The sequence below is a fragment of the Astatotilapia calliptera genome, chromosome 20 (assembly GCF_964374335.1).
Source record: "Astatotilapia calliptera chromosome 20, fAstCal68.1, whole genome shotgun sequence".
NCBI lineage: Eukaryota > Metazoa > Chordata > Actinopteri > Cichliformes > Cichlidae > Astatotilapia > Astatotilapia calliptera.
Window position 1 is genome coordinate 12,578,969 of NC_137441.1, and position 26,826 is coordinate 12,605,794.

Consider the following 26,826-nt stretch of genomic DNA (forward strand, 5'->3'; position numbering starts at 1 on the left):
GTTTTACTTGATCAATTTTTTTTAAGATATGATTTGTCAGGAACAAAGTTATTGAGAGTTGAAAGTAGATGGAATTCCTTGCTAAACTAGCAGAGGGCATGTTTGTCATGTTTTATTGAACCTCAGTGGTAGTTATGTAAATAAAGCTCCATATAGTCAAAGTAAAGACATCTGAGGGTTTGTGGAGAACTTAGTACAGTTACTGTGGTGAGCAGGGAACTTCAATTGATTTTTACAAGCTCATAAAAAGATTGGTGGTTGTGTATGTGTGTGTAAATCTTTAGAAAGTGGTGTCACTACAAACTAATATTTTGGGGTAAATCTAAATATGACTTGCAGCTTTCTCTCCTGGAGCTGATGTGGTTTCAGAAATGTGTGTTAAATTTTCTGTCAGTGAACGTTATATGAGTTTTGAATTGAACAGAGTAAAATAGCCCATTATTGTCATTGTACGTTGTGGGTACACCGCAGCAACTGTGCAGGAATAAATAACAAACAGGAGAAATATATACAAAATGCTTGGTCAGAGTAGAGACTATGTCCGAAAAGCCCAGGGGAAGAAGGAGTTTGAGAGATAGATATTTGTAAAATGCTAATTATAAAATCAGTACAGCCAGTTGGATAAACGTTGTTGACTGAGTTTATAATTTATAATGTTTATAATTTGATTATCAAGTCTGGTCCTCCTTTCATGTGGAAGCAATGGGCCACATTCCTAGCTATAATATGGTATAGCTCTTTGTGCACTTTGCGCAAAACAAACCATGTTAATAAGCTATATTCATTTTGTTAGTCTAAATGCGGTTTGTAAATAATTAAAAAAGCTTTTACTTACAAAGCTGCACCTCCACCAGGGGGCGGAAGAATCAACAAAAAACAGCCCTGATGCGCTGCAACTTTTAAAGTTAAATTTTAACAAAGGATTTGATAATGTTTGCAGGCACAAATAATAATTGCCATATAGAGCTGGGCGATAGAACGATAACGATATGTATCGCGATATAACTTTTACTCGATAGAGAAATTAAACTATCGCGATAGACCTCGCCACTCTTGTCCTCTTAAAAAAAAAAAAAAAAAAAGGTCTGCCAATCCAAATTAAGTAGCGCAGAGCCGAACCAATCACAGCCGCAGCGTCACGTCGCGTGACTTGTTACGTACAGCACAAGTGCCAAGCCGCACATGTGTATTTGTTTGTGAAGCAGCCAGCCACCGTACTGCCCGGGTGAATGAGTGTGCCGACTAGAAAAATCAACCGAGCGTGACCGAAGGTTACCGAAGAGAAAACAGATGATGGTTCCAATGCCGGAGAGATTGTCGAACGGAAGAGCCATAGAAGTTCCGTAGTGTGAAGGTATTTCGGCTATTTCAAGTCTGACAAAAAACAGAGTAGCGTGCACTGTAAATTGTGCCGAAAGCAAGTCTGGAAATACAATAAACTGGTGCATGCGTCACACTGTGCGCCACGTTATTGTTTCGGTGAAATGAATTTCTACAATACTGTTACTGTTACTGTTATTTTGTTACTACTCTCTGCAGTGTTTAAATGCTTACATATACACACAGTTACTGTCCCTCGGCTCTGCTTCTATGCCCCAGCTTTGTTTACTTTTTTCCACCGAGGCTTCTAGACTTCTGATTGGCCAACATTTCTGCACGGTTAGGAATCTAGCGCCACCTGCTGCTTTGGCATGTTCATAGCAGCGTTTTCCTTCATTTCTGCCTTTATGTGTGGACGGGATTATTTTTTAAAACGAAAACGGAAAATCTCCGTTTTCAAAAACACCCGTGTACGTGTGGACGTAGCCTCAGTCTCTGACTGGAAGCGCTAATTCGTCATTCGGCTTTTGTCAGACTAAAGTAACTGTTAAAACTGTTTGAAAAGCTAAGCTATACAACAAGGAGAGATTGAGAATTTCCTTTTAGTTCTCAGTTTATTTGATATTGACAAAAGTTAGTCAGTTTTGTCTGTTCTTCTGTAAAACAAACTAAGATTTATTTTTAGAATTAATATTTTGTTTCTAAGTGGAATTGACAATTTAGTAGTCTGTTTCGTTTGTTCTATTTTGAAACTTAAACGCTTTAGCGGCTGTCTTTTGTGTAGTTTGCAATATTTGCCTTTATTTATCTGAAAAAGTCTCATGTTCCTTAAGTACATCTACCCTGTTGAACTTCATCCATCCATTCGCGTCCGCTTAATGGAAGAACTTATTATGGGAAATAAATATTTAAATAAAAACAAGCTGCTGATTATTTCACATTTTACTTGTGAGCAACGGCACATTTAAATCTTACTAATAGATATCTTTATCGCCTGAAATGAAAAAAACATATCGTGATATGAAAAAATCTTATATCGCCCAGCTCTATTGCCATATCATTGTAACCTGTTTCTGGTCAAGAGATGAATAGACCTTCCAACTCAGGTTTGTTCACCATCATCTGGGGGGAAAAAAAAGATTTTTTTTTCTCTTTAGCTAACAACGGTTTTCTTCACGAGCTAGCATAATAAGTGTGTCCTGTTTGGTGTTGTAAGTCAAGGATCAAGTAGACCAGAATTTCGCTATATATGATCTTTTTTCTTAACCAACAAGAGGTTAAGAAGTCTGTAACACCTCATAGCTGATTTTATTTCCTTTTTACTTTATCTCTGGGTAAGTTAATTTAAAACAAAAATGTAACCCAAGCAATTCGATTTAAAACTACAGTTTGATAAATGTATATGTATTGCTTATGCTTCTTATGTCTATTACTTCCTATGTCAATAAGATGTATACAGCACTGAAAGCAGTGTCTGATGTCAGAGTGATGTGTTAAATGACCCAGTATATCATCAAATGCCTCTGGGGAAGGATTAGCTGCCAGCCCGGGAAAACAAGGTCAGGAAGAGCACACTCAGCAATTTCTCTACTTTTAATTAAGTGTAGAGATGAACCTTTACAAGAGGTACTTACATCACTTTCCAGAATAAATTTGTTCTTTTGCTGGTCTCCTCAAATAGGTTATTTGAAAGAGCTGCAAAACACTATGCTTGATAGTTGGTATGAAGCATTTATGCTGATGCTCTCTGTAGTTTCCTCTTATGACCAGACTTGGTCTGGTCTGTTCAAAGGACATTTTCCAGAAGGGTTTGTTCAGATACAGCTTTGTAAACCTAATCAACACTGTCATGTTTCTAGAGAGAAAATGCTTTCTCATTTCAAACAATTCATAGGTTTTCTGTCCTTTTCTAATTGTGCTCTCATTAACTTTAACATTTAACAAGCTAATTGAGGCCTACATAGTTAACAATTATGGCATTGTGTTAACATACACTCCCATTCTTCAGACTTGAAAACTGTTAAAACCTCTGCCTGCACTTGCTGATGATAACAGAAACATTTTTTAAGTTGTATCTTCAGGCATTTTGTTACTAACAGCCTGTCACAAAAACATAATTTGTTCTGATTCCAGGAGTTTATTTATAGGATTGTCGGTAGATTAACGGCATAAAATAACATTTTTGTACTAACAAGACAGGAAAGGATTCACAGAAAGCAAGTAAACTTGAAATTTAACCATAGGAAAAATTAAAACTATGCCTTAAAAACTGTTGAGAACTCAAAATTACAGTAAAAAGCATTTCCCTGTTATGACTGTTGATAACCACATTCACTATCTAACCACTATCACTGTCTAATGATATCGTAGTGAAAGTAGCATGTGAACCATTCTCATCTCTAAAAAGTCAAGTTTTCTTTTCCCATAACCCAGACCCCATCATATCATACTATCATCTCACACAATTAAGCTATACTCTGGCTTTGCGTTTTGTTAAGCTAATATTTAGATCAAGAGCAGCCATTTAAAATGCCTTACTTTTCATAATATTGTAATATACACTTATGAAACATATTAGAGACTATGAGTACTGAGCTGGCACTGAGCTCAAAGTTGTGATCTGTGGAGAGCATCCTGCTGGAGAGTATTCAAATTCTGAAAAATATAGACAAAGGGGTGAAAAAGAAGAGATAATACATTAATAACAGAATCTAGCTGTTTAGATCTATGTTTGCTGGATTTATTACTTTTTTGCTATTGCCTTATTTAGTAGAATTTTTAGAGAATATAGACAGAATCCCATTCAAGTCTTGAAAGTTAGAAGTAGAAAGTTGTATGAATTAGCTTGTTTCAGATGACTTAACAATAGCAACAAAAGTCTCTGTAAAAACCTTTCACACGAAAAGGTCTCATATTGCTTTACCCCAGGCTTAGGTTGTCCCTGCAGATGTCTCATTGCCATGTTTGAGGACGCTTCCAGTGGCTGGAAAAATCAAGCATTTAAATGTTAATAGTTTTGACCAGGTTTGCAAAAGTCTTAACACCTGCTTTTAAAAATCTGACAGATTTACTCAGTTATAATAAGAATAATTATTATAATAATCTGTACCATGCGTAACATTTTCATGACTAAATGATTGTGCCATTGAGCCTTCCTTTTGGGACTTTGAAATCAGTGCGCAGATTTCGGATACTCCAGGTACGGCTTTATTCATCACCTGAAAAGAAACCAAACAAAGAAATGTCAAACGTAATGTAATATCCAATGGTGCAATAGACTCACAATACTTGAAATGTGCAATTCCCTTGTATTCTTATTCCTATTTATTCTATTTATCCCTTTTGTATACTCTGTATTTATATATGTGTATATATGGTATATTTCTGCTCACATTCTGTAACTTCTGTCGGTGCAGTGCTATTGGAAACCAGATTTCCTGAAGGAACCCACCTGAGGGATATTAAAGTTTCATCTAATCTAATCTAATCTAAACCATGGCAGTATTTCATGTTTGAAATACAGTTGTCATCCAAGCCCATCATGCTAAGCTGGCTTGATGTACTTTTGTAGTTAATCTTGGAAAAAGACCAAATTCAAAAGTTTTGACATCTTCTGTCCAAATTTCCAAACCTATATGTGACTTGGCTATTCTTAATGAAAATGTAAAAAAATAAAGACCTTTGACAAATAAACACTTATTTTCTTGGAACTATGTAGTTTTATTAAAGAGCAGAAAAGAAAACATTACACAAGCAGGAGTAAGTAGCATCTACATGTGCACAAAACACCCGCAAAAACCTTTAAATGGTCTCTCAGTCTAGTTCCGTAGGCTACACAATCAAGGGGAAGACTGCTTACTTGACAGTTGTCCAAAAGACAACCACTGACACGTTGCACAAGGAGGGCAAGACACAAAAGGTCATTGCAAAAGAGGCTGGCTGTTCACAGAGCGCTATGTCCAAGCACATTAATAGAGAGGCAAAGGGAAGGAAAAGATGTACAAGCAACAGGGATAACCGCACCCTCGAGAGGACTGTAAAACAAAACGTCTTCAAAAATGTGGGGGAGATTCACAAACTGCAGCTGGAGTCAGTGCTTTAAGAACCACTACGCACAGATGTATGCAAGACATGGGATTCAGCTGTCGCATTCCTTGTGTCAAGCCACTGTTGAACAACAGACAGTGTCAGAAGGGTCTCGCCTTAACCCTAACCCTTGCCATGTCATCTGCTGGTGTTGCTCCACTGTGTTTTCGGAGGTCCAAAGTCAACACAGCCATATACCAGGAAGTTTTAGAGGACTTCATGCTTCCTGCTGCTGATCAACATTATGGAGATGCAGATTTCATTTTCCAACAGGACTTGGCACCTGCACACAGTGCCAAAGCTACCAGTATCTGGGACCATGGTATCCCTGTTCCTAATTGGCCAGCGAACTCACCTGACCTTAACCCCATAGAAAATTTATGGGGTATTGTGAAGAGGAAGATGCGATTTGCGAGACCCAACAATGCAGAAGAGCTGAAGGCCACTATCAGAGCAACCTGGGCTCTCAGTGGGGTGATTGTGGCTCAAGAGTTTCGTCTTGTAATCAGAAGGTTGCCGGTTCGAGCCCCGGCTCCGACAGTCTCGGTTGTTGTGTCCTTGGGCAAGACACTTCACCCGTTGCCTAGTGGTCAGAGGGCCTGGTGGCGCCATGTCTGGCAGCCTCACCTCTGTTAGTGTGCCCCAGGGCAGCTGTGGCTACAATGTAGCTTGCCATCACCAGTGCGTGATTGGGTGGATGACTGAATGTAGTGTAAAGCACTTTTGGGTCCATAGGGACTAAGTAAAGCGCTATACAAATTAGAGATGGACCGATCCGATATTACGTATCGGTATCGGTCCGATACTGACCTAAATTACTGGATCGGATATCGGAGAAAAATAAAAAATGTAATCCGATCCATTAAATATCACGAAAACGCCTCACAAAACTTGCAACACGCCGTAACTCACCTCAGAACGTTAGCACGTCGGAGCAGTATGCATCACGGGACCTGTCGGTGGTCTGGATAGCATGTGGAGCTTCGCTAGCAACCCGGCATTTCATCTCCGACAAAGTTATCCCGAGAGAAGTAAAGCAAGTGTGTAAGTCCATCTCTGAATGTTTGTAAAGGATTCCTGCGTTAAGCTTAACAAGCGACTGCCTCTCCTGCTGCTACTTCAATCATGAAACTGCTTAATGATCAGCTGATCGGCTTTTCTGTCGCGAGTCCGTGTCTCTAGTTTGCTTTTGGCCCACTTTGCACCAGAAAGAGGAAACCAGCAGCTGAACAACAGCAGCACGTTTAAGCTTGATAAGCTATTGTTAGAATGTATTTAATATTACTTTCTACTCCAGGATCTTTTTCTACGTAGCTGACGCTGGTAACTGTGCAGGGGCGGATCTAGCAAAGTTTAGCCAGGGGGGCCAATAGGGCATTAACAGGGAAAAGGGGGCACAAAGACATACTTTTCTTTCTTATTCTCATTTAAAATGTCTAGCTTTTAATAAATAATTATCTGACACCCAAAGTTTTAATTTGATGTAAAATGAATAGAAGTCAATTACTGTATATAGTAACTATTAAGTCTAATATATATACCCTAGTAAGCTATAGTACTTTTTCCTTTGGGAAGGTACCATCTGTGCAGTCTGCAATTTTGTTGAAGAAAGATGTTGAATCTATTTAATATTTCTTGAAAAATAATTGATTTCTGTGCATTTTTTTTCACACTGCATCAAATTAAGGTTGATTACGTCGATTAAGCATCATGAGGTGGAGCGTGAGGGGTGGTTCCCTATTTTTTATTTATTTATTTTTGTTGTTGCTGGGAGTTGGAACCCTATTAGTTAGGTTGCTTAATATTTATGCTAAGTACTCTTTAAAATACCAGAATAGGGAGGATGGTGTAGGTTTAAGTTTATTAGATTGATCAGTATTGCTGAACTATGAAATATTTTTTTTTGCATACAGGTATAACAGAATAGCTTTAGTGTAGTTGTTGTTTTAAACTTGAGTATGAACTTATACAAAATGCAGCAAGATATTTAAAAAACACTATATCGGATTCATATCGGTATCGGCAGATATCCAAATTTATGATATCGGTATCGGTATCGGACATAAAAAAGTGGTATCGTGCCATCTCTAATACAAATGCATTTACCGTTTACCTGAGCAGTGCCACAGACTGATCAAATCTATGCCATCCCGCAGTGCTGCAGTAATTCAGGTAAAAGGAGCCCCAACTAAGTATTGCGTGCTGTACTTGCTCATACTTTTCAGTTGGCCAAGAATTCTAAAAATCCTTTCTTTGTATTGGTCTTAAGTAATATTCTACTTTTTTGAGATACTGAATTTGGGGTTTTCATTGGTTGTCAGTTATAATCATCAAAATTAAAAGAAATAAACACTTGAAATATATCAGTCTGTGTGGAATGAATGTAACCATTATACAAGTCTCACTTTTCGAATGGAATTAGTGAAATAAATCAACTTTTTGATGATATTCTAATTATATTTATTGGCACCTGTATTTAGGACAGTTTTGTGTTATTTCAGGTTTAATGTTTTTTTAACAGGATGATATGTGTGTAATCAGCTCAAAGTAAATTGCGGTCACTCATTTTTTTGAGAGAACCTGCGAGGTAATAGTAAAAAATAAGTTCAATGGCACAGACGATTAAGACACATTATATTTGGATTTATGTTACAATGATGGCACCTTGTATAGCAACTGCCTGCTCCTTTTGGGCTTTTCACAAGATTTGTTGAACATACAACCTAAAATATCACAAGAACAGTTTTATAATTTGTCCAGTAGTGATAGTTGATAATAAAAGTGTCCAATGCCAATTTTTATTTGGACTTTGTGACTTTTGCAGGAATTAATTTTCGCACATGTCATACTCCTCTAAGTGGCCATGCATCACAGTTGAATGATTTGTGACAGGCTGCAATTCAGAGCCACTCATTAAAAAAAAAAAAAAAACAGCTAAAAAATTGTATTATTACAAAAATATATATTTTGCAACACTTACTGGATTCGTTGTGACAGTTTTAACGTGAGATATTTCTTGCATCTGGTTCTCTTTTTGGTTCCCGACACCTGCTTCAGAAATAGTAATAGTGTTTTAAGTTTTTCCACCAAAACCAGTCACAATTGAGTTTACATACATTCAATAAATTGTAAGTTATTTTAATCACTTTTAAAAGAATTTAATAGGCTCATATACATAAAAAAGTCACTCAATAAGAGAATCAACAAATATTCACAAAAAAGTGTCTGTGCTTGTGTGCAAATACGTGTTCTTGTATTAGCATACAGTAAAAAGAAAGTATATGTAATTTTATGATAAAGTATTTACTGGGCAGCCTGATCCTGGATTGTCAATGTTAAACGTCATCAGTTGTTCTTCAAGGTAATTATCTTGGATTTTTACAGTCTCTTTCTTGCAGAACATCAGAAAAGCCACAGAAAATAAACCTAAAACATAAAAACCACACAAAGAAATGCATATGGCCTTAAAGTATTAAAGTAATAATTAGTTATTATTCACTTGCATCAGGGAAGACATCTTTAAGGCCAGTTTAATTAAAAAAAAAAAGAAGGAAAAAAACTTAACCCAAAACTCTAATTGTGTATCACATTATGATTTTGATTTATTTATGTTTTTCCTTCAAAAAGAAAGTCTTTGACTAAAATAAGATATTTTGTTAGTTTCATTGACAAAGTAGTTTTTCTGCTTTTTTTTTTTTTTTTTTAAAGCACTCATCAAACTCTTTTTATGTTCTTTTCCAGAGAAACTTTTTTTTGCCATAACATTATCAGGGTTAAAGTTGCTACTTATCATTAAAAGAGAAAACTCACAGGAGAATTGTATTTTTGTCTTTATGTATTGATCATCTTTAGCTATAACAACAACATTTACAAGTTATCTTATTCATAATACTTGATTAATTTTGATCATGTGTCCTACCTGTAAACAGCAGCATGGCCAAAAAAATCATTCCCTCTCCTCCTAGTGCAGATTTCATTACATGACAGTTTGGGATTTCTGAGTATAAGCAGCTGCAAACAGTAACTGACAGGTTGTGGAAAGCTGATTTCCCCTGGTGGTCAGAAACTTCTAGCAACAGCTCATGGTAATCGGAATGAACTGTAGGCTCTTTAACCAAGTTGACTGAATAACCTGTGTGTTCCAAATGAATGCATTTTCAATTGCATTGCTAACAGTCAGTGGTTTTTTTTAAAATTTACTTAAAGGAGGCTCAGAAATTTATTCAATATATTATTTTTGTGAGTAATATAAGGTTGAGTATCTGCAGACTCTAAAGCTTACCAGTGACAGGGTCAATCTTCCACTTGCCCTCAACATCTCCATGGAGCTTGAAGGTGAAAGGGCCACTGTAGGGCTCAACATCTGAGTCCAAGGCTGTGATGTTGGCAAAGGATTGTCCGTCAGATCGGCACATTTCAATTGTGCTTACAACCAGGTATGGAGTATGATCATTGTCATCTCTAACATAGATACTAAGAGTTGCAGTGCTTGTCATTTGTGGTTTCCCTGGTGATGAAAAAGTATTGCAACTTGTTTAGAAATGTAATGAGGAAATGTAAATGAATAATTGGCCAAATATGTAAATACTTGTCGATTCATACCATCGTCAACAGCACATATTGTGACTACATAAATGTTGTCTTTAACAAACTCTGACTCTCGATCCAAGGGCTTTGATGTTGTTATGTTTCCAGTGTCAGGGTCCACTTTAATCCAACCAGCTGGATCGTGTCCTATAATGTATCTGAAATGGTTTGTTAGTCATTTTCAAAGTGTCTACTGATGTAGTAATGCTGTATGTTTTTGTCTTGTAGAAGTGACATGTAGTTGTATAGTTGTCAAGACTTACTTAAATGTGTTTTTGTTGGCAACATCAGGGTCTTTAGCTGTGAGTGTTGCCAGGTATTGGCCTTCCTTAACATTCTCAGTGACCACAGTTTCTATGGAAGTCTTGTCAAAAACTGGAGGCTCATTGACATCCTCAACAGCCACGATCACTTGACCGCTGAATGCAACTGCTCCAGCCACGAAGCTCATTGCAGACCCAGTAGCAGCAGAACCAGATATGGTAACTACTTTCCAAAGATCAGTGGAGCTGCGTTTTTCCACTTTGCATGAATAATAGGGGATCTCATTCTCTACAGTGATAGTTATATTCTTCAGAGCACCATCTTCATAGTTTAAAGCCTGTAAAAGGAATTAAGATACAAATCTTGTTTGGACTATTCAAAATAAGTTGCTGTTCATCAAGTATTTACATTTTTTAACTTCTACCTCTGCAAAACGTAGATATGGTTAAAGCTTTAGGTGCTCTGTCTGAGGGTCTGATATCAACTCTGAGAATCAGGGAGTCAACTCTGCAATTTGAGTGATTGTAAAATGTAATTGTAAATATGTGTGTGTTACATAATCAGAAAAATACCTTTTCCACATGGAGTAGTCCATCGTTTGTCTCAGGATCTGTAGTTATTCTAAAGTTGTTGTTTGTGTCTCCTTGAATTGTATATTTGGCTCTCCAGGCTGGAGTTCCTCTGGTGTCTTCATCATGAACTTGTATACGTGACACAAGAACATTTGTCTGTCCTTCTTTCACTTTTTCTGGGCCCTCAGGTCACAAAACAGAAAGTTGTAAAATAGGAAATGATTTTCATTGAATAAATTTGTCACGTTTAATGCTTAAGATTAGGTACAAGATTAGGTATTAGATTAAGATTATGATTTCAAATTAGGCACAGGTGTGTTGGCTGCAGATTGGAGGCGCTTCTGGGTCAGGGGTCACCACACTCTCACTCTCCCGGAAGCGCGGACGTCCAAACATAGCTGGGCTTGGAGGGCCGGGGGAAGAAGGCGGGAGAGAAACACACACGCACCACACAAAACACACCACAAGCAGGATGTCCAGGAAGGACCGTCCGACTGTTATTGTGACTGAAATAAGTAACTGCTAACTGTTTGCTGTGTGATGACAGGAAGGTGATTATTTCCATCTTCTATATTGATTATGATGGTGCAGGAGGTGGATAGCGGTTTTTCTCCATTGTCTTTGGCCTCCACTATAATGGTGTATTTCTCAGCTGTCTGATGGAGAAAAATAAAATTTTGCTCATCTTGAATGGATGTCAAAAATATTGAATTTAGTTGTACTATTGAAATTTGAGGAGATTCATGTTGAAAGATTAAAATGGAAAGTTTTAATTTTTCAAGCAGTAATTTCTCTCACCTCATGGTCCAGACATCCTTTAAAAGAAATGACTCCAATGCCTGTCTCATCGATCTCTTTGAAGTAGAACTCAAGATCCTTAGGTTTAGGTTCGACTGAAACTATGTTAAGGTCAACTGTGTGGTATATCTCACTTATGTCTTGATCTGTTGCTTGAATTCTACCCACTTCAGTGCCTGTTAGTATCAAAAGGAAATAATGATTATTTTGTTTAGATTCACTGTCACAAAAACATAATTTTGACACTGTAGCATTAGTAATTTAAATAATATTTCTTTCCAAATGAGAAAATTACCCTGTGATGTTGACTCTTTTATGGTGAAAGTGTACTTTTCAAACAGAAATTTTGGAGGGTTGTCATTTGAGTCCAAAATCTCTATATAAATCCCGAGCTGTGTCTCTATTTCATGTTTTTCTCTGTCAAGTGCTTTAAATTTAAGCTGCAATGGAAAGATGAAATAATCAAACCTCGCTCCATGCATAGCTTTTACTTTCCATTTAGATATTTTTTTAAAATTTCTTCTTACCTTAAGAGTTTTATATTGTTCGTAGTCCACCGAACGGAGGACCTTTATTTCTCCTGTATATGAATTGCGTTGGTTCCTCATCGACACCTTCTCCTTGTATCATAAAAAGAACGAGGTCCTTCTCAACCTCCATCTGTATCAAACATAAGACACACGAGCAGTGAATTTTGCAATTGTCCTTCTCTGTGTCATGATATGTGTTACATTGTAAGGCATACACTCACTTTGCCCAGTGAATATGGGAAAGGTCCCTGATAACCTTCATCAATAGTAAAGGAATCAATGATTCAGTTTCTTTTTTGATGCAGCAAAAGTTGTGAAGATGATCTGTGGACTCCCCAACACTGCAAAAGATTACACTGGAAACATTTCTTGCAGTAAATGTGCAGCACAGCATATTTATGAGTATTATATGAAAATTCTTAGCAGATTTTTAATCTTTAAACACTGGCTATAACTGTATAATGTTGACAGACATAATAATTGACCAAGATAGTTGTGTAATTCTTGATGATGATTGATTTAATTCATACGTGCTCCTTCTAGTTCTTGAATGTGAAAATAAATAGTACAAATGTTAAATCAATAAAATGTCATTCTCGTGTTCTTAGTGCTATTTACAGTAAAATTTGTGTTGAAATCTGAGGCAGTAAAAGAAAATTTGGAAGTAAACAATAAGTACTGTTTTAAATATTTAACTTTTACCAGAACCAAAAGCAGAATCGGGTGTTTCAACTCCATATTATATCCAAGAGATGGCTCACTTTGACATTTGTGCAGTCTACTCACTAAATGCATGAGTGGAAATTCAGCTATGTGCCAGTATGAGCTTTAGAAGACAGATGGGAGGGTTTATATTGGTAAATGGGCCTTTAAGTTCATCCATCCAATAATCAGAATCTGTATCATAAATGTGTGCTATACCTTGCTATACTGCACTGAATGTATGTAGTTGTGTTTTAAACAACAACCCCGGCATCCCCCCCAACACAGAAAAACCCAAAAAAAACAAAAAAAAAAACAACAGATATACTGGATATATAATGTATAGCATACAGTTTCTGTATGCAGTTCGTTTATAGGAAACTGATATGAGATCAGCATGCTAGATAAGCTACAGCTGGCTCCCTGCTCTGACTTCAGCATTTACCATCTGTGTGTTGTGGGGAAACAGATCTAGCTTCACACAGGTTTCCTGTTAATAACCACCCTGGTAAGCATGTGTAATCTAGAGGAGTTAGAGTGCAGTATGAAAAGTGTTGATGATAGAACTTGAAGTCAACTCCTGCCATGTCTGGGTTAATAAAACATGTAAGATGAAGAGGTGGAGGGACCACCAGCATTTTCAGATGAGTGGTTCTGAGAAGTCACTGACTTAACTGAATGCACAAAGTTTAACCTGATTTTGCTGAAGTAATATGCTAATTCCTTCACTTTTCAACAGTGTTCTGCAGATGGAGGAGTTGGCCGTCCGATTGGGGTCTGGAATGTGGGGCCTCCCTGCTGCTACCGAGTCTGGGCGGTCTGCTTCTCTCCACCCCAGGGAAGAGGGTAACACCACCTGGGTCTGGGTGCAGTTTCCCCCACCAGGGGCAAGGGTACCTAGACCCCGTGCATAGAGTACGCTTGGGGAGTGTGATCGTGTGTACAGTGTCTATTTATGTCTGTCTCCACGTTGGGTGAGTGCTGAGTAAGTGCATATGAGAGCATGAGGGTGGGAATGGATGTTTGTATCTGTGTGTGCCTGTTTCTCTGTGTCTATATGTCAGGTTGGGTATCGGATGTCACCTCTCTAGGGACATCTCAGGCCCTCCAAGGTATGGAGGCCTATCTCCCCCCACCACTCCCCCTGCCAGTGGCAGACGCCCTCAGACATCGGTGTATTGGTGGTTCTTTGTGTCCGGGGATGGGTGTCCAGGTACGCACCGGCTCACTCCTGGTGGCTGCCTGTCGGGGCCTGGAGCCTGGGGTTCGCTTGGGCCCCTTTGGGGGTGGGGCATCCTCGACTTCTCGGCCTGGGGCTCGGTCACTCTGGCAGAGCTGGCTGCTGGCGGAGCTCACAGGCACGTCACTGCAACCCCCCCTGGCTTCTGCTCTGCGGCTGCTGAGTGACCCCTCATCTGGGGCTCTCCTCAGCTCTTTCTGGGAGAGTGGCTTTCTCAACAGGTTATCCAGGTGAGTGATATATGTATTTTTTGTCTGTTTGTTTTGTTGGTTTCTGTTTTTTGCCCTTTATCACCGTTCCTCTTCCCAGCTGTTTTTCTTTCCCTCTTTTTTCTCCCTTTTCTTTCCTCCAGTCATGTCTGTTATGTGTGTAGCAAGTGAAAATAAAATAAAATAAACAATAAAATCAAAGGTGAATCAAATAGACCAATACGGCAAGCCGGGATGGTCCATTTTGGCACCAAACGGGACAGGCGAAAAAACAAAACAAAAACGGTGTTCTGCAGATAATCACAACTAACCATTTGAACAGTGCTTTAATTCATCTGATTTTTTTTAAATTTTATAAATACATTCTTAAATAAATACACCTGATATAAACTTTTAAGTCAAAGCTTAAAAAAGGTATTTTTGAGCTCATTAACAGCTGTTTATTTGGAGAGATGTAGTCCTTACTGGACAGCCAACACAAACATATGATTATATATGTAGTACATGATGCACCACTCGAGATTAAACAGTATCTCCAAAGTGTTGTGATTTACAGATTCGCTTGCTAGGCCTCTTTGGGTTTTTATAAGGAAGGGCATCCAGCATTAAAATGTGTTGGATCAAAACATGCTGCTACAGTCTATAGCGACCCCTTGTGGATATGGGAGCAATCAAGTAGCACTGGAGGTTAAACAGAAATATTTAAAATGAGCTCAACCATAAACAACTGCATCATTAATACTGATTCACATAACACTGTAAGTACTTTTTCATTTGATTGAATTTATGTACAGTTTCGCATTAATACAGTTTTATATGTAATATGCTATTGTTACTTTTGCTAAGGGATCTTACATGATTTCTCCAGCACGTCATTGTGAGCTCAAGGAAATAATTAGATATAAACTTTATAATATTTCAGCCAGTTAGGTGTGCAGAACAGTGGTGATGTAAGACTTTTGCACAGAACTGTACTGCAGCCTTCCCTGTTGAAGTTGATGTGGTTTTAGAGAATTCTGTCTCACATATTCTTGCAGTGGGCATGCTGGGGTGCCAATGCTACCCCTCAGCCTCCTAGTAGATACAACTGTGGTATCAATTTCAAACTCCTTGTTGTCTTGTTCTCAAGATATTGCATTCACAGAATTTTCAGAAAACCTGACCTCTGACCTGGAGGTCAAGGTCACCGAAATGCAAACTCATCTGAAATTTTTAGTAGCTGCACCTTTTGTATGAAATTCAAAATCCTACATCACCTCATTTTGTGGTCAAGGTAACTGGGATTCTGACCTTTTTGGGACCTGTACAACTGCAGTGAAAACTCTGGCTGCACTGACTGTCCCAAGTCTGATATTAGATGCATTTCTAAAGATGCATGTGTAATTTACTTTTTGTGAATAAAATGTTGACAGAGGCTGCCAAAAGCAGCACGATGAAAAAAATGACCCCCCCCCAAGGTTTATGATTATGGAAGTTGAGACATGCCATAATCAGTGGCGTAACCAAGCTGATGAGTAAATCAGATGCTATCATGTGAAATACGAACTACAAGCCATGATTCCATAGTTTGTAGAACCACCGCCAACAAACTGAAGTCTAAAATGGTTGTGGAGGAATTTTGTCCCATGTCGTTGGTTCTGTTTTATAAGGTTTGCAGGTTTTTATTTATGCAGAGTTTTTGTAAAGTCCTACCACAACGTGATTCGTTAGTTCTTTTTAGCTATTCTGTTGTAGATTTTCTGGTGTACTTGGAACCATTGTCCTGTTGCGTGACCCTTTTTTGGCCAAGCTTTAGTTGATGGACTTATTATGATTTATTATCAGTATTTTTCTGAACAAGTGGAGCAATAGAAGTTGACTGCTTTGAGACTGCTTCCTTTTTACTTACAGTTGTTTTTATTTCTTTTATGTTCAGATTTCCATCTGTTGCAATAGACTAATCTTTACTAAAAGCACATTTTGGCATCGAATATGTCACCCCAAATAAATAAAGCTTTGTCTACAGAAAAGTTTAGGATTTTGACTTTAACCCATCTGACAAATCTAAAGCTTTGATAAGAAACCTGAGAGTTATTTTACTCATCTTTGGATGTTTTTTAATTAGTGAGAAAAATGTGCAATGACAAAGCTTACAAGAATGCCATTTAGAATGAAAAACTAATTCAGTCAGGCTTGTGTAGAAGCTTCTGACAGATTTAGACATTAATGAAATGTGAGTAAGTCATTAGATATTTACTAAGTTTAGTAAATATAATTTTAATGCACTTCCCAACATTACCTTTGCTGGTATGAGTGTTCAGAAGTATTTTTACTGTATGAATATGGCTTAATATAACTAGGCACAAATACAAATATAACAATTTCTTTGTAAAACCACAAGGAGTCAGTGTTTCACAAGAATTAGATTAATAAACATGATAGTGATAGTTCTATAGTGAGAATCTTGTTTGAGAGGTTCAGATTAACACGTTTATTAGTATTACCACTATACAAACATTTGATGCACATAAAACATGGTTACAATGATCCTTAGAAGCATATTAACTAGTTTATTAGATGCACCCAGATGCTCAGACAGTGTGGGAGAAGGCCGACCATCCTCCTCACCGAAGCAGTCAGCAGACTTACTGTCCTGCATGTACAAACATGAAAACACCCATACAACCACAGATACCCGAGAGCACGCCCACGCCAGCTCCTTTTGATAACGTGGAGTCTAAACAACAAAATGAGAACAAGTTTGACAAGTTTGTCGTGCCAAAATGGAAATACCGTGGAATTACATTACAGCGGCAGTCATCATTTATTCTGGAGAAAGCTTTTACTTGCACAAGACACACCTGCATGCCTTTAAGATTCATGCATTCAAGCTTAACTCTGTTTTTTTAAAGGCCTGACAACCTCTAATGGACAAAGAAAACAGTTCACACGCTTGAAATATATTATTTCGCAATAGAAAAAGATAAAAAAGTGACCTTAAAAAACACTTTTGAGAACAGAAGCTCAAGATAACCCAAACGAAAGTAGAAAGCATTACCCTCTTAGTACAATTGATCGTATGTTTCCCAAAGTGCAAATAAGCAGATTTGATAAATACCATATTCACCCCTCTGCATTAGTTTTTGCATTACCCAGTCTTTATTGTAAACATTATGACATGACACTGCATCTTACCATACCATGCTCCCAGACAACTGAATAAATATTTATGACTTTTCATATTGTACCTTATACTTGAGGTCTGGTGACTTTATTGTGAAATGTAAACCTCATTTAATGTGAGTTTCTGCCAGTTTAGTTCATGGCTTTCCTCTTGGACAAGAGTTGCTGTTTGGATTTTCTGTATTGTGGTGACATCACTAGGCATGCAGACTGAGGCCAGAGTAGTGAACTTGTCACACAGATCCATTTCAGGGTCAAAGGAAACATCAGCAATGGAGATTGAATCAAGCTCAAAGTTATGCTCTGTGTCTCCCTCCTCATTATATACACGAGGCAGATAATTGCCCAGTTCCTTTCCTTGTTCCTGGAGAGCATTTATCCTTTTTGGTATTACCTCATTTAGTAGCTGGTTTCGTTGGTCTAGTCCCATATAAATCTTAAAAAGTAGAAACAGGAAGTTGTATGAATTTTCTTTTTTGAAATATTATTATATTAGAATTTAAATAGGAATTAAGGTAAGACAAGACTTTGTAGTTGACCATAAATGACAAAACTGTAGAAAATGTTGCTTTACCCCATGCTTAGATTGAACCTGCAGATGTGCCGTTCCTTTGTTGGATGATCCTCCGAGTGACTGAAAAAATCAAGCATTTAAATAGTTAAGCAAAATTCTTAACACCGGACTATTTAAATATGACACATGTACTTAATGATAACAAGAGTAAGTACAAGTTTTATAAGAAAAATCTCTGTACCATGCGCATAAAGCTTCCACGAGTAAAACCTTGTGCCATTGAGCTTTCCCTTTGAAAAGCTGAGATTATTGACCCGGTTTGTGATGCTCCACGTACGGCTTCATCTATCAGCTGAAAAGAAACCAAACAAACAAATGTCAAAGAATGACAGCATTTCATGGTTGAAATCATTTTAATTATGATTAGGCTTGTCCTCCAAGCCTATCATACTTGGATCATGTTAGAGCAAGGCTGTCAGTTGATACTGTACTTTTCTGTGTTTAAAACCTTTTAAAAATAAAAGAGCAAGGGACTAAAGAAGAACACATTACACAAGTTAAACCAAGTAGCATATATTATGCTACTTGCATACTACTTGCATAATAATATGCACACACAGTGGCTGCTCTCTGTCCCGACAAAACTGTGTTCCCGTCTTTGACTTGAATTAAGGATTTTTATCAGTTATTCAGTGTTTTAATGAGTATTTGGCAGCAGGATTATGTGTATATAATCATCTCCAATTATGTAATAATGCCAATATTCATCTTTATTATCTATCCTGTAATATGCGGCTGTTGTTACATCGACAATACCTGTTAACAACAAAATTTGTTCCATAGTAGGAATTGCATGCAACAGCCACTTCATTAGGAATAACTGTTCAACTGCTCATTAATGCACATTTCTAATTAGCCAACCACATTCCATCAACTCAGTGTTACTGGCAGAGGGGTGATGGGGAGATGGGTGAACAGCTTTGAGTTGCTAGGATGGCAACAGTAAAAACTACTCGATCCTCCCAGGGTAGGCAGAAGTGCATCTCTTAATGGAAACAGGGAAACCTGAAACCAATGGGCTACAGTCTTCTGATGGCTCCTTCCAGTAAAATAATGTGCAACACCAAAACTGGTTTCTTGAACATAACAATGACTTCGCTATACTCAAATGGCATACTTTAATTCACAGTCTCCAGATCTCAATCCAGCAGAGCATCTATGGGATGTGGTGGAATTGGAGATTTGCACTTCTGCAAAATTTGTTAAACACTATCATATCAATAGGAACCAACATTTCTGAGGTATACTTCTAGCACCTTGTTGAATACATCCCATTATGACGACAAAAGGGTACTTGCAAGGTGTAACTAACAAAGTGGCTGGTGAGTGGAAATTATAAAATAGTTCTGGAAAATTTAACATCAAAAGGACTCATGTTGCTTTACCCCATGCCTGGATTGCCACTGGAGATGTTTCATTCCACTATTTGATATTGCTCCCAGTGACTGGAAAAATCAAGCATTAACTGGTTAATACTTTTGAAACTTCACAGAAAAGCAAAATGTCAAGAACCAGCAAAATCCTTAACAACCACTTCGTCAAACAGATGTACTCAATACTACTACTACTACTAATTATACTAATACTAATAATAATCTCAGTACCTTCCGCATGATGGTTCCACGAATAAATGCTGACCCTGATCCTTCCCCCCGGTACTGTGAGGTTAGTGAGTTCATTTGTGATCCTCCATGTACTGCTTCATTCATCAGCTGAAGAAAAAACCGCAAAACAAACACATCAAACCATGACATTGTTTCCTGGCACAAATGATTTCAATAAGAATCCATTTGCTAAAGTCTATGATAACATACAATGTAAAAAAGCAAGGCCAGCAGATTGTTCTGTGCTTTTTTAGTTTTCAATCAATCTCATAAAGAAAGGACCAAAACCCGAAAGAAATAAAGACTTCGTTTTTTGTTCTAAGGCTAAACAGTTTCTTGAAAGAGCAGGGGACTAACCCTACATCTCAACTGTGAAGCAAATGGGCTACAGCAGCAGCAGATGACCACACTGTCACTCTTGTCAACTAAAAACAGGAAACTGAGGCTATGTTTTACATAGGCTCACCAAAAACAGACAAGAGAACATTGGATGTATTGGCTTCTGTTGTGAAGTATATGATAGGAACAGTTGCATAAACAACATCTAAGCACAGGTTCATCCATCCTTATAGAAATGATTCAATCAGGTGGGGGTGATGTAATGGCGTGGGCGATATTTTCTTGGTATACTTTGGACCCCTTAGGACAAAGTCAACATCATTTAAATGCCACAGCCTACCTGAGTATTACTGCTGACCACGTCTGTCCCTTTATGACCACAGTGTACCCAAATTTGGATGGCTGCTTCCAGCAAAATAAGGCACCATGTCACAAATCTCAAATCATTTCATGCTGGTTTCTTGTAGAATTAAGTCAGTTCTGACAGAAAAGGTGGTCCAGCACTTTCAGAAGGTTTCATATGAAAAGAAATATTACATACCCCACTCACAGATTGTCCCTGGTGATATCCCATTCCCACGTTTGATCCCCGCTGTGACTGAAAAATCAAGCATTTAAATACTTCTGAGATTTGATAAATTTCATGAACAGAAAATTATGATGAGCAAAATTCTTAACTTCTACCTGTTTAAGTATCACAGGTTTACTTAGTGATAATAACAAATAAAACAACAGTAATCATAATATCTGTACCATGTGCATAAAGCTTCCACGAATGAAAGGTTGTGCCACCGAGCTTTCTTTTTGATACTTGAGGACTTCTGTGCTGGTTTCTGAGTCATTTAGAAGAAACGCCTGAAAAACATCAAATATTTCTCACAATGCATGGTATATTACAAAAATGCTCTTTACAAACTAGTTATTACAATAATATATATTTTGTAGCACTTACTGGACTCATTTTCACAGTTTTAACTTGAGATATTTCTTGCATCGCATTTCCATTCTGATTCACAATGGCCACCTTGACAAAGTAATGATGTTTTAAGGTTTTTATACCAAAAACGAGAAGTTATGTTTACATAATTTCAGTCATTACAATTGCTGAAGTAGGGATAATTACTTTTAAAAAGTCAGGCAAAATGAATCTTTAATTTAAAAACCAACAAATATCTGTGTGAGTGAGCATTTGAGTGTGTGTGTAAGTGTGATTTATGATAAATGTATTTACCAAACAGTCTGTTCCTGGATTCTCAGTGTTAGACTTCATCAGTTGTTGTTCAGAAGATAAATCCTCTTTGATTTCCAAGATCTGTTTTTTGCAGGACATCAGAAGAGCCAAAAGTAGCAAACCTGGAGCATAAAGACCACACACACAAATATATGACATACAAAACATGCTAGATGTTTATTGCTGTTATAATTCTGTTATTTTTACTTTAAATAAATATTTTAAAAAAACTGTTTTTCAAAATCTTAACAAGTATAAAAATAAGTACTTAAATCTAACTGAAAAACACCCATCGAAAACTCATTTACATTTTTTTCCTGAAGAAGTCCAAAGCTTATTATTAAAGTCAAAGTTATTTCTTATTGTTAGACCTTTTTTATTATTACATTTTAATCGTTTTTAAATAACAACAACAAATATAAATGAGGATATCTTATTTATAATGATGGAAATATTTGAAACATGTGTCCAACCTGTGATCAGCAGCATGGCCAAAAAAATCATTCCCACTCCCCCTGCTCCTAGTGTGGTGCCAGATGTCCTCACATGACAGTTTGGGGTTTCTGAGTCTAAGCAGCTGCAAACAGTAACTGACAGGTTGTGGAAAGCTGATTTCCCCTGTTGGTCAGAAACTTCTAGCGACAGCTCATGGTGATTGGAATGAACTGTAGGCTCTTTAACCAAGTTGACTGAATAACCTGTGTGTCCAAAATGAATACATAATCAGATGTATAACAGTCATTGTGGCAGTCTATGTATATACTACTTATACTTTTATATAAAGGAGGCTTAGAAGTATATTTAATACAAGTGACATTGTTTTTGTGAGTAATATAAGGTTGAGTATCTGCAGACTCTAAAGCTTACCAGTGACAGGGTCAATCTTCCACTTGCCCTCAACATCTCCATGGAGCTTGAAGGTGAAAGGGCCACTGTAGGGCTCAACATCTGAGTCCAAGGCTGTGATGTTGGCAAAGGATTGTCCGTCAGATTGGCACATTTCAATTGTGCTTACAACCAGGTATGGAGTATGATCATTGTCATCTCTAACATAGATACTAAGAGTTGCAGTGCTTGTCATTTGTGGTTTCCCTGGTGATGAAAAAGTATTGCAACTTGTTTAGAAATGTAATGAGGAAATGTAAATGAATAATGGGCCAAATATGTAAATACTTATCGATTCATACCATCGTCAACAGCACATATTGTGACTACATAAATGTTGTCTTTAACAAACTCTGACTCTCGATCCAAGGGCTTTGATGTTGTTATGTTTCCAGTGTCAGGGTCCACTTTAATCCAACCAGCTGGATCGTGTCCTATAATGTATCTGAAATGGTTTGTTAGTCATTTTCAAAGTGTCTACTGATGTAGTAATGCTGTATGTTTTTGTCTTGTAGAAGTGACATGTAGTTGTATAGTTGTCAAGACTTACTTAAATGTGTTTTTGTTGGCAACATCAGGGTCTTTAGCTGTGAGTGTTGCCAGGTATTGGCCTTCCTTAACATTCTCAGTGACCACAGTTTCTATGGAAGTCTTGTCAAAAACTGGAGGCTCATTGACATCCTCAACAGCCACGATCACTTGACGGCTGGATGCAACTGCTCCAGCCACGAAGCTCATTGCAGACCCAGCAGCAGCGGAACCAGATATGGTAACTACTTTCCAAAGACCAATGGAGCTGCGTTTTTCCACTTTGCATGAATAATAGGGGATCTCATTCTCTACAGTGATAGTTATATTCTTCAGAGCACCATCTTCATAGTTTAAAGCCTGTAAAAGAGCATAACTGTTGGAGTCAAATTGTTAAATGTTGTCATTGTGTTACTTAAATTTGTAAGTCATGGAAATAAAAGGCTGCGAGGAAGGCTGTTTATTTGATTCTGGCTAGGAGACAGGTGAGGAGTGTTCAGCTCCCACCGCCAGTCTCCCTTGCTAGCAAGTAAAAGCTGTTCATCTTGCTTCCTTGCTTGACGTTAACGGGAATAGGTTTCTAAACCAGCGGGGCCTGTGGAAGCGCAGACCCAACAATAACTTATCATATTTTTCCAGGGCTTTTTAAATCATAGCTTTGGTTAAAACTGTTTGCTACCCGATTAAAATTGCTTTTAGCTTGAATAAAGCCATATCGATTTGTTAAAATCCCGAATCGATTTTTAAATATAAATGTACTTTGCCAGAAATGCCAGAATCTCACAAAACTATTTCAGCAACCACAAAACAGCTAAAACAGTAAATGAAAGCAGGTAAATGGATTCCACAAAAAGACTCTCGCACAGAGCGTGGACCCGATGCATCACAGTGAGTGAGATTTCGGCTTTCTTTCACATAAACAGTCAGTGCTGAAAGTCGACAGCTCACAGATTCTGATAGGTCGGGGCTGCGCTTTGTGTTTTTGTCTTTTTTTGCACTAGATTGTAAAGCTGTAGGTTTTGTCCCTCTCCAACCAAAATAGACTGAACCAGCAGCAAAAGAAGATCAAAACTATGCTTCGCCGCTTCACATTTCACTTTACATAAACATCGTCATGAATTCCCTCTTACTTTTGCTGTTTTGCTTCCACTATGATAAAATCACACTTCCTGCACAGCTCTCTCTCTCTCAGTGCACTTCAAGAACAGTTTCCCCATCTCAAATCTGTTTTCTGCATGATTTGCTTGCTTATTTCCAAGCAGTCTACTGTTGTTTACAGCACTGTTGGTCACTGCTTTTTCTTATATAAATGACTTCTGACAACAAAGTCTCATTTCTGCTGTTCAATACTGAATAAATATAAACTTTTTAAACTTATGCGAAATTGCAAAACGCTTAGCTGTGTCTAATAAAACCACTGTAATTTTTTTCTGCTTCACTTTAGCAGCATCAGGTATGTTCATATGCTGAGTCATGGTTTTCTTCCATTTTTGTTCTACTTCAAATTATTTTTAAGGTTATCTGCTATAAAAAGCCAGGCCAGGAAAATCTCTTTCATATTTTTCTGTGTTTTATATACTAATTTTTGAAGATAAAAAAGAGCTTATGTTGGTTAATTTAAAAAATGCAACAGGGTTTTTACCACAGAGACTGTTTTGAACTACTTAGATTGGAAAGTTTAGTCTACTGTAAACATAATCACAAAAATACCTTTTCCACATGGAGTAGTCCATCGTTTGTCTCAGGATCTGTAGTTATTCTAAAGTTGTTGTTTGTGTCTCCTTGGATTGTATATTTGGCTCTCCATGCTGGGGTTCCTCTGGTGTCTTCATCATGAACTTGTATACGTGAAACAAGAACATTTGTCTGTCCTTCTTTCACTTTTTCTGGGCCCTTGGGTCACAAAAGAGGAAGATGTAAAATAGGAAATGATTTTCATTGAATAAATTATTGTGACTGAAATAAGTAACTGCTAACTGTTTGCTGTGTGATGACAGGAAGGTGATTATTTCCATCTTCTATATTGATTATGATGGTGCAGGAGGTGGATAGCGGTTTTTCTCCATTGTCTTTGGCCTCCACTATAATGGTGTATTTCTCAGCTGTCTGATGGAGAAAAATAAAATTTTGCTCATCTTGAATGTAAATGGATGTCAAAAATATTGAATTTAGTTGTACTATTGAAATTTGAGGAGATTCATGTTGAAAGATTAAAATGGAAAGTTTTAATTTTTCAAGCAGTAATTTCTCTCACCTCATGGTCCAGACATCCTTTAAAAGAAATGACTCCAATGCCTGTCTCATCGATCTCTTTGAAGTAGAACTCAAGATCCTTAGGTTTAGGTTTGACTGAAACTATGTTAAGGTCAACTTTGTTATATATCTCACTTATGTCTTGATCTGTTGCTTGAATTCTACCCACTTCAGTGCCTGTTAGTATCAAAAGGAAATAATGATTATTTTGTTTAGATTCACTGTCACAAAAACATAATTTTGACACTGTAGCATTAGTAATTTAAATAATATTTCTTTCCAAATGAGAAAATTACCCTGTGATGTTGACTCTTTTATGGTGAAAGTGTACTTTTCAAACAGAAATTTTGGAGGGTTGTCGTTTGTGTCCAAAATCTCTATATAAATCCCGAGCTGTGTCTCTATTTCATGTTTTTCTCTGTCAAGTGCTTTAAATTTAAGCTGCAATGGAAAGATGAAATAATCAAACCTCGCTCCATGCATAGCTTTTACTTTCCATTTAGATATTTTTTTAAAATTTCTTCTTACCTTAAGAGTTTTATATTGTTCGTAGTCCACCGAACGGAGGACCTTTATTTCTCCTGTATATGAATTGATTTCTAACACTTGCGTTGGTTCCTCATCGACACCTTCTCCTTGTATCATAAAAAGAACGAGGTCCTTCTCAACCTCAATCTGTATCAAACATAAGACACACGAGCAGTGAATTTTGGAATTATCTTTCCTTATTTCATGATATGTGTTACATTTTAAGGCATACACTCACTTTGCCCAGTGAATATGGGAAAGGTCCCTGATAACCTTCATCAATAGTAAAGGAATTAATGATCCAGTTTCTTTTTTGACGCAGCAAAAGTTGTGAAGATGATCTGTGGACTCCCCAACACTGCAAAAGATTACACTGGAAAGATTTCTTGCAGTAAATGTGCAGCACAGCATATTTATGAGTATCATATATATTATATATTATATTATATTCTTAGCACATTTTTAATCTTTAAACACTGGCTATAACTCAGTATAATGTTGACAGACATAATCGTCATAAACACAATTAGTAAAACAATTAGACATATTTTTAAAATATTTGTGTTGAAATTTATGGCAGAAGTAATAAAAGATTACATGTAGTTATACATACTTAAGCCTTACCAGAATCAAAAGTAGAATTGGGTGTATTAGTTCCATTTTATATCCACAGAACGGCTAGTTTTGAAGTGAATTCGTTGCAGACTACTACTTGAATGCACTTGAGTAGAAACTCAGCTGCATGCCAATGTGAGCTTTGGCAGAGAGATACCGGTGGGAGGGATATCTTTATAAATCAGCTGTATACGTCTAGCCATGAGGTAATCGTAATCTTTATCTGTATCTGTATGGGTGTGTACAGTTTTCACCTTGACTAACAGTACCCGCTTGCTTGAGAACCTATAATGATGCTAGAAAAGAAAAGAAAAAAACCCCAACTAAAAACCACGTAAAATCACATTTAAAAACATAATTAGTCTATGATATTATATTATGTATTATAATATATTATATAATATAGAATAGAATAGATAGAATTGCATTGTATTGTATTGCATCTGTGTGTCTGTGAGTATATGTATTTGTAACTGTATCTTGGGCAACTTTTATAGGTTCACTTAAATACATTGGAATAGATTATGGGTTTTTGCAACAGGCTAATCACCACAAAATGTCTAAAGGGACAATTTAAGATTTTTTGCTCACTTGTCTGTGTGCGCACACAACACACACCTTGATTTAGATACCTTTTGTGATTGAAGCGGCTATTTACAGAAAGGCAAGCAGACATGGTCGCCCCCTCAAACCACACAACAACAAAAATATATAAAAATATATCTACAATTACCAAATATGTTCTGTTAGCTGACACAAGTAGTGGAGGCATTTTTGCAAGGTCAGTGTTAAATGGCTT

The 26,826-nt window shown here is 37.2% G+C and overlaps 2 protein-coding genes and 1 long non-coding RNA gene across 4 annotated transcripts; all 3 read right to left on the reverse strand.

The window, feature by feature from the left end:
- Window positions 1-3,481: 3,481 nt before the first annotated feature.
- On the reverse strand, window positions 3,482-9,370 carry LOC145423325 (uncharacterized). Its single transcript, XR_013904376.1, has 4 exons — window positions 8,387-9,370; window positions 4,430-4,538; window positions 4,244-4,303; window positions 3,482-3,975 (listed from the first exon to the last, which is right to left on the reverse strand). It is a non-coding gene; the product is annotated as an uncharacterized LOC145423325 (long non-coding RNA).
- A 7-nt stretch (window positions 9,371-9,377) lies between these two features.
- Window positions 9,378-12,242, reverse strand: LOC145423321 (cadherin-like protein 26; the record flags this gene model as incomplete). Its single annotated transcript, XM_080295624.1, has 9 exons — window positions 12,155-12,242; window positions 11,923-12,067; window positions 11,628-11,803; window positions 11,357-11,485; window positions 10,830-11,012; window positions 10,257-10,594; window positions 10,009-10,151; window positions 9,689-9,913; window positions 9,378-9,538 (listed from the first exon to the last, which is right to left on the reverse strand). Coding segments are annotated over exons 1-9 (1,581 nt in total), but the record flags the coding sequence as incomplete, so codon positions are not given.
- A 4,521-nt stretch (window positions 12,243-16,763) lies between these two features.
- LOC145422945 (cadherin-13-like) lies at window positions 16,764-26,188 on the reverse strand. Of its 2 annotated transcripts, none has more exons than XM_080294951.1 (20): window positions 26,037-26,188; window positions 25,651-25,785; window positions 25,413-25,559; window positions 25,181-25,325; window positions 24,886-25,061; window positions 24,609-24,737; window positions 24,342-24,524; window positions 22,654-22,991; window positions 22,406-22,548; window positions 22,086-22,310; window positions 21,692-21,916; window positions 21,219-21,340; window positions 20,940-21,011; window positions 20,741-20,842; window positions 20,529-20,585; window positions 19,649-19,756; window positions 19,430-19,489; window positions 18,226-18,336; window positions 18,045-18,104; window positions 16,764-17,906 (listed from the first exon to the last, which is right to left on the reverse strand). In XM_080294951.1, exons 1-20 carry the CDS (start codon window positions 26,070-26,072, stop codon window positions 17,559-17,561), a joined length of 2,922 nt encoding a protein of 973 aa, XP_080151077.1. In that variant the 5' UTR covers window positions 26,073-26,188; the 3' UTR covers window positions 16,764-17,558. The 2 variants fall into 2 exon arrangements, with proteins under 2 accessions (XP_080151077.1, XP_080151079.1); XM_080294953.1 differs by having other exon boundaries at window positions 25,651-25,770; window positions 26,037-26,087.
- Between the last annotated feature and the right edge of the window lie 638 nt (window positions 26,189-26,826).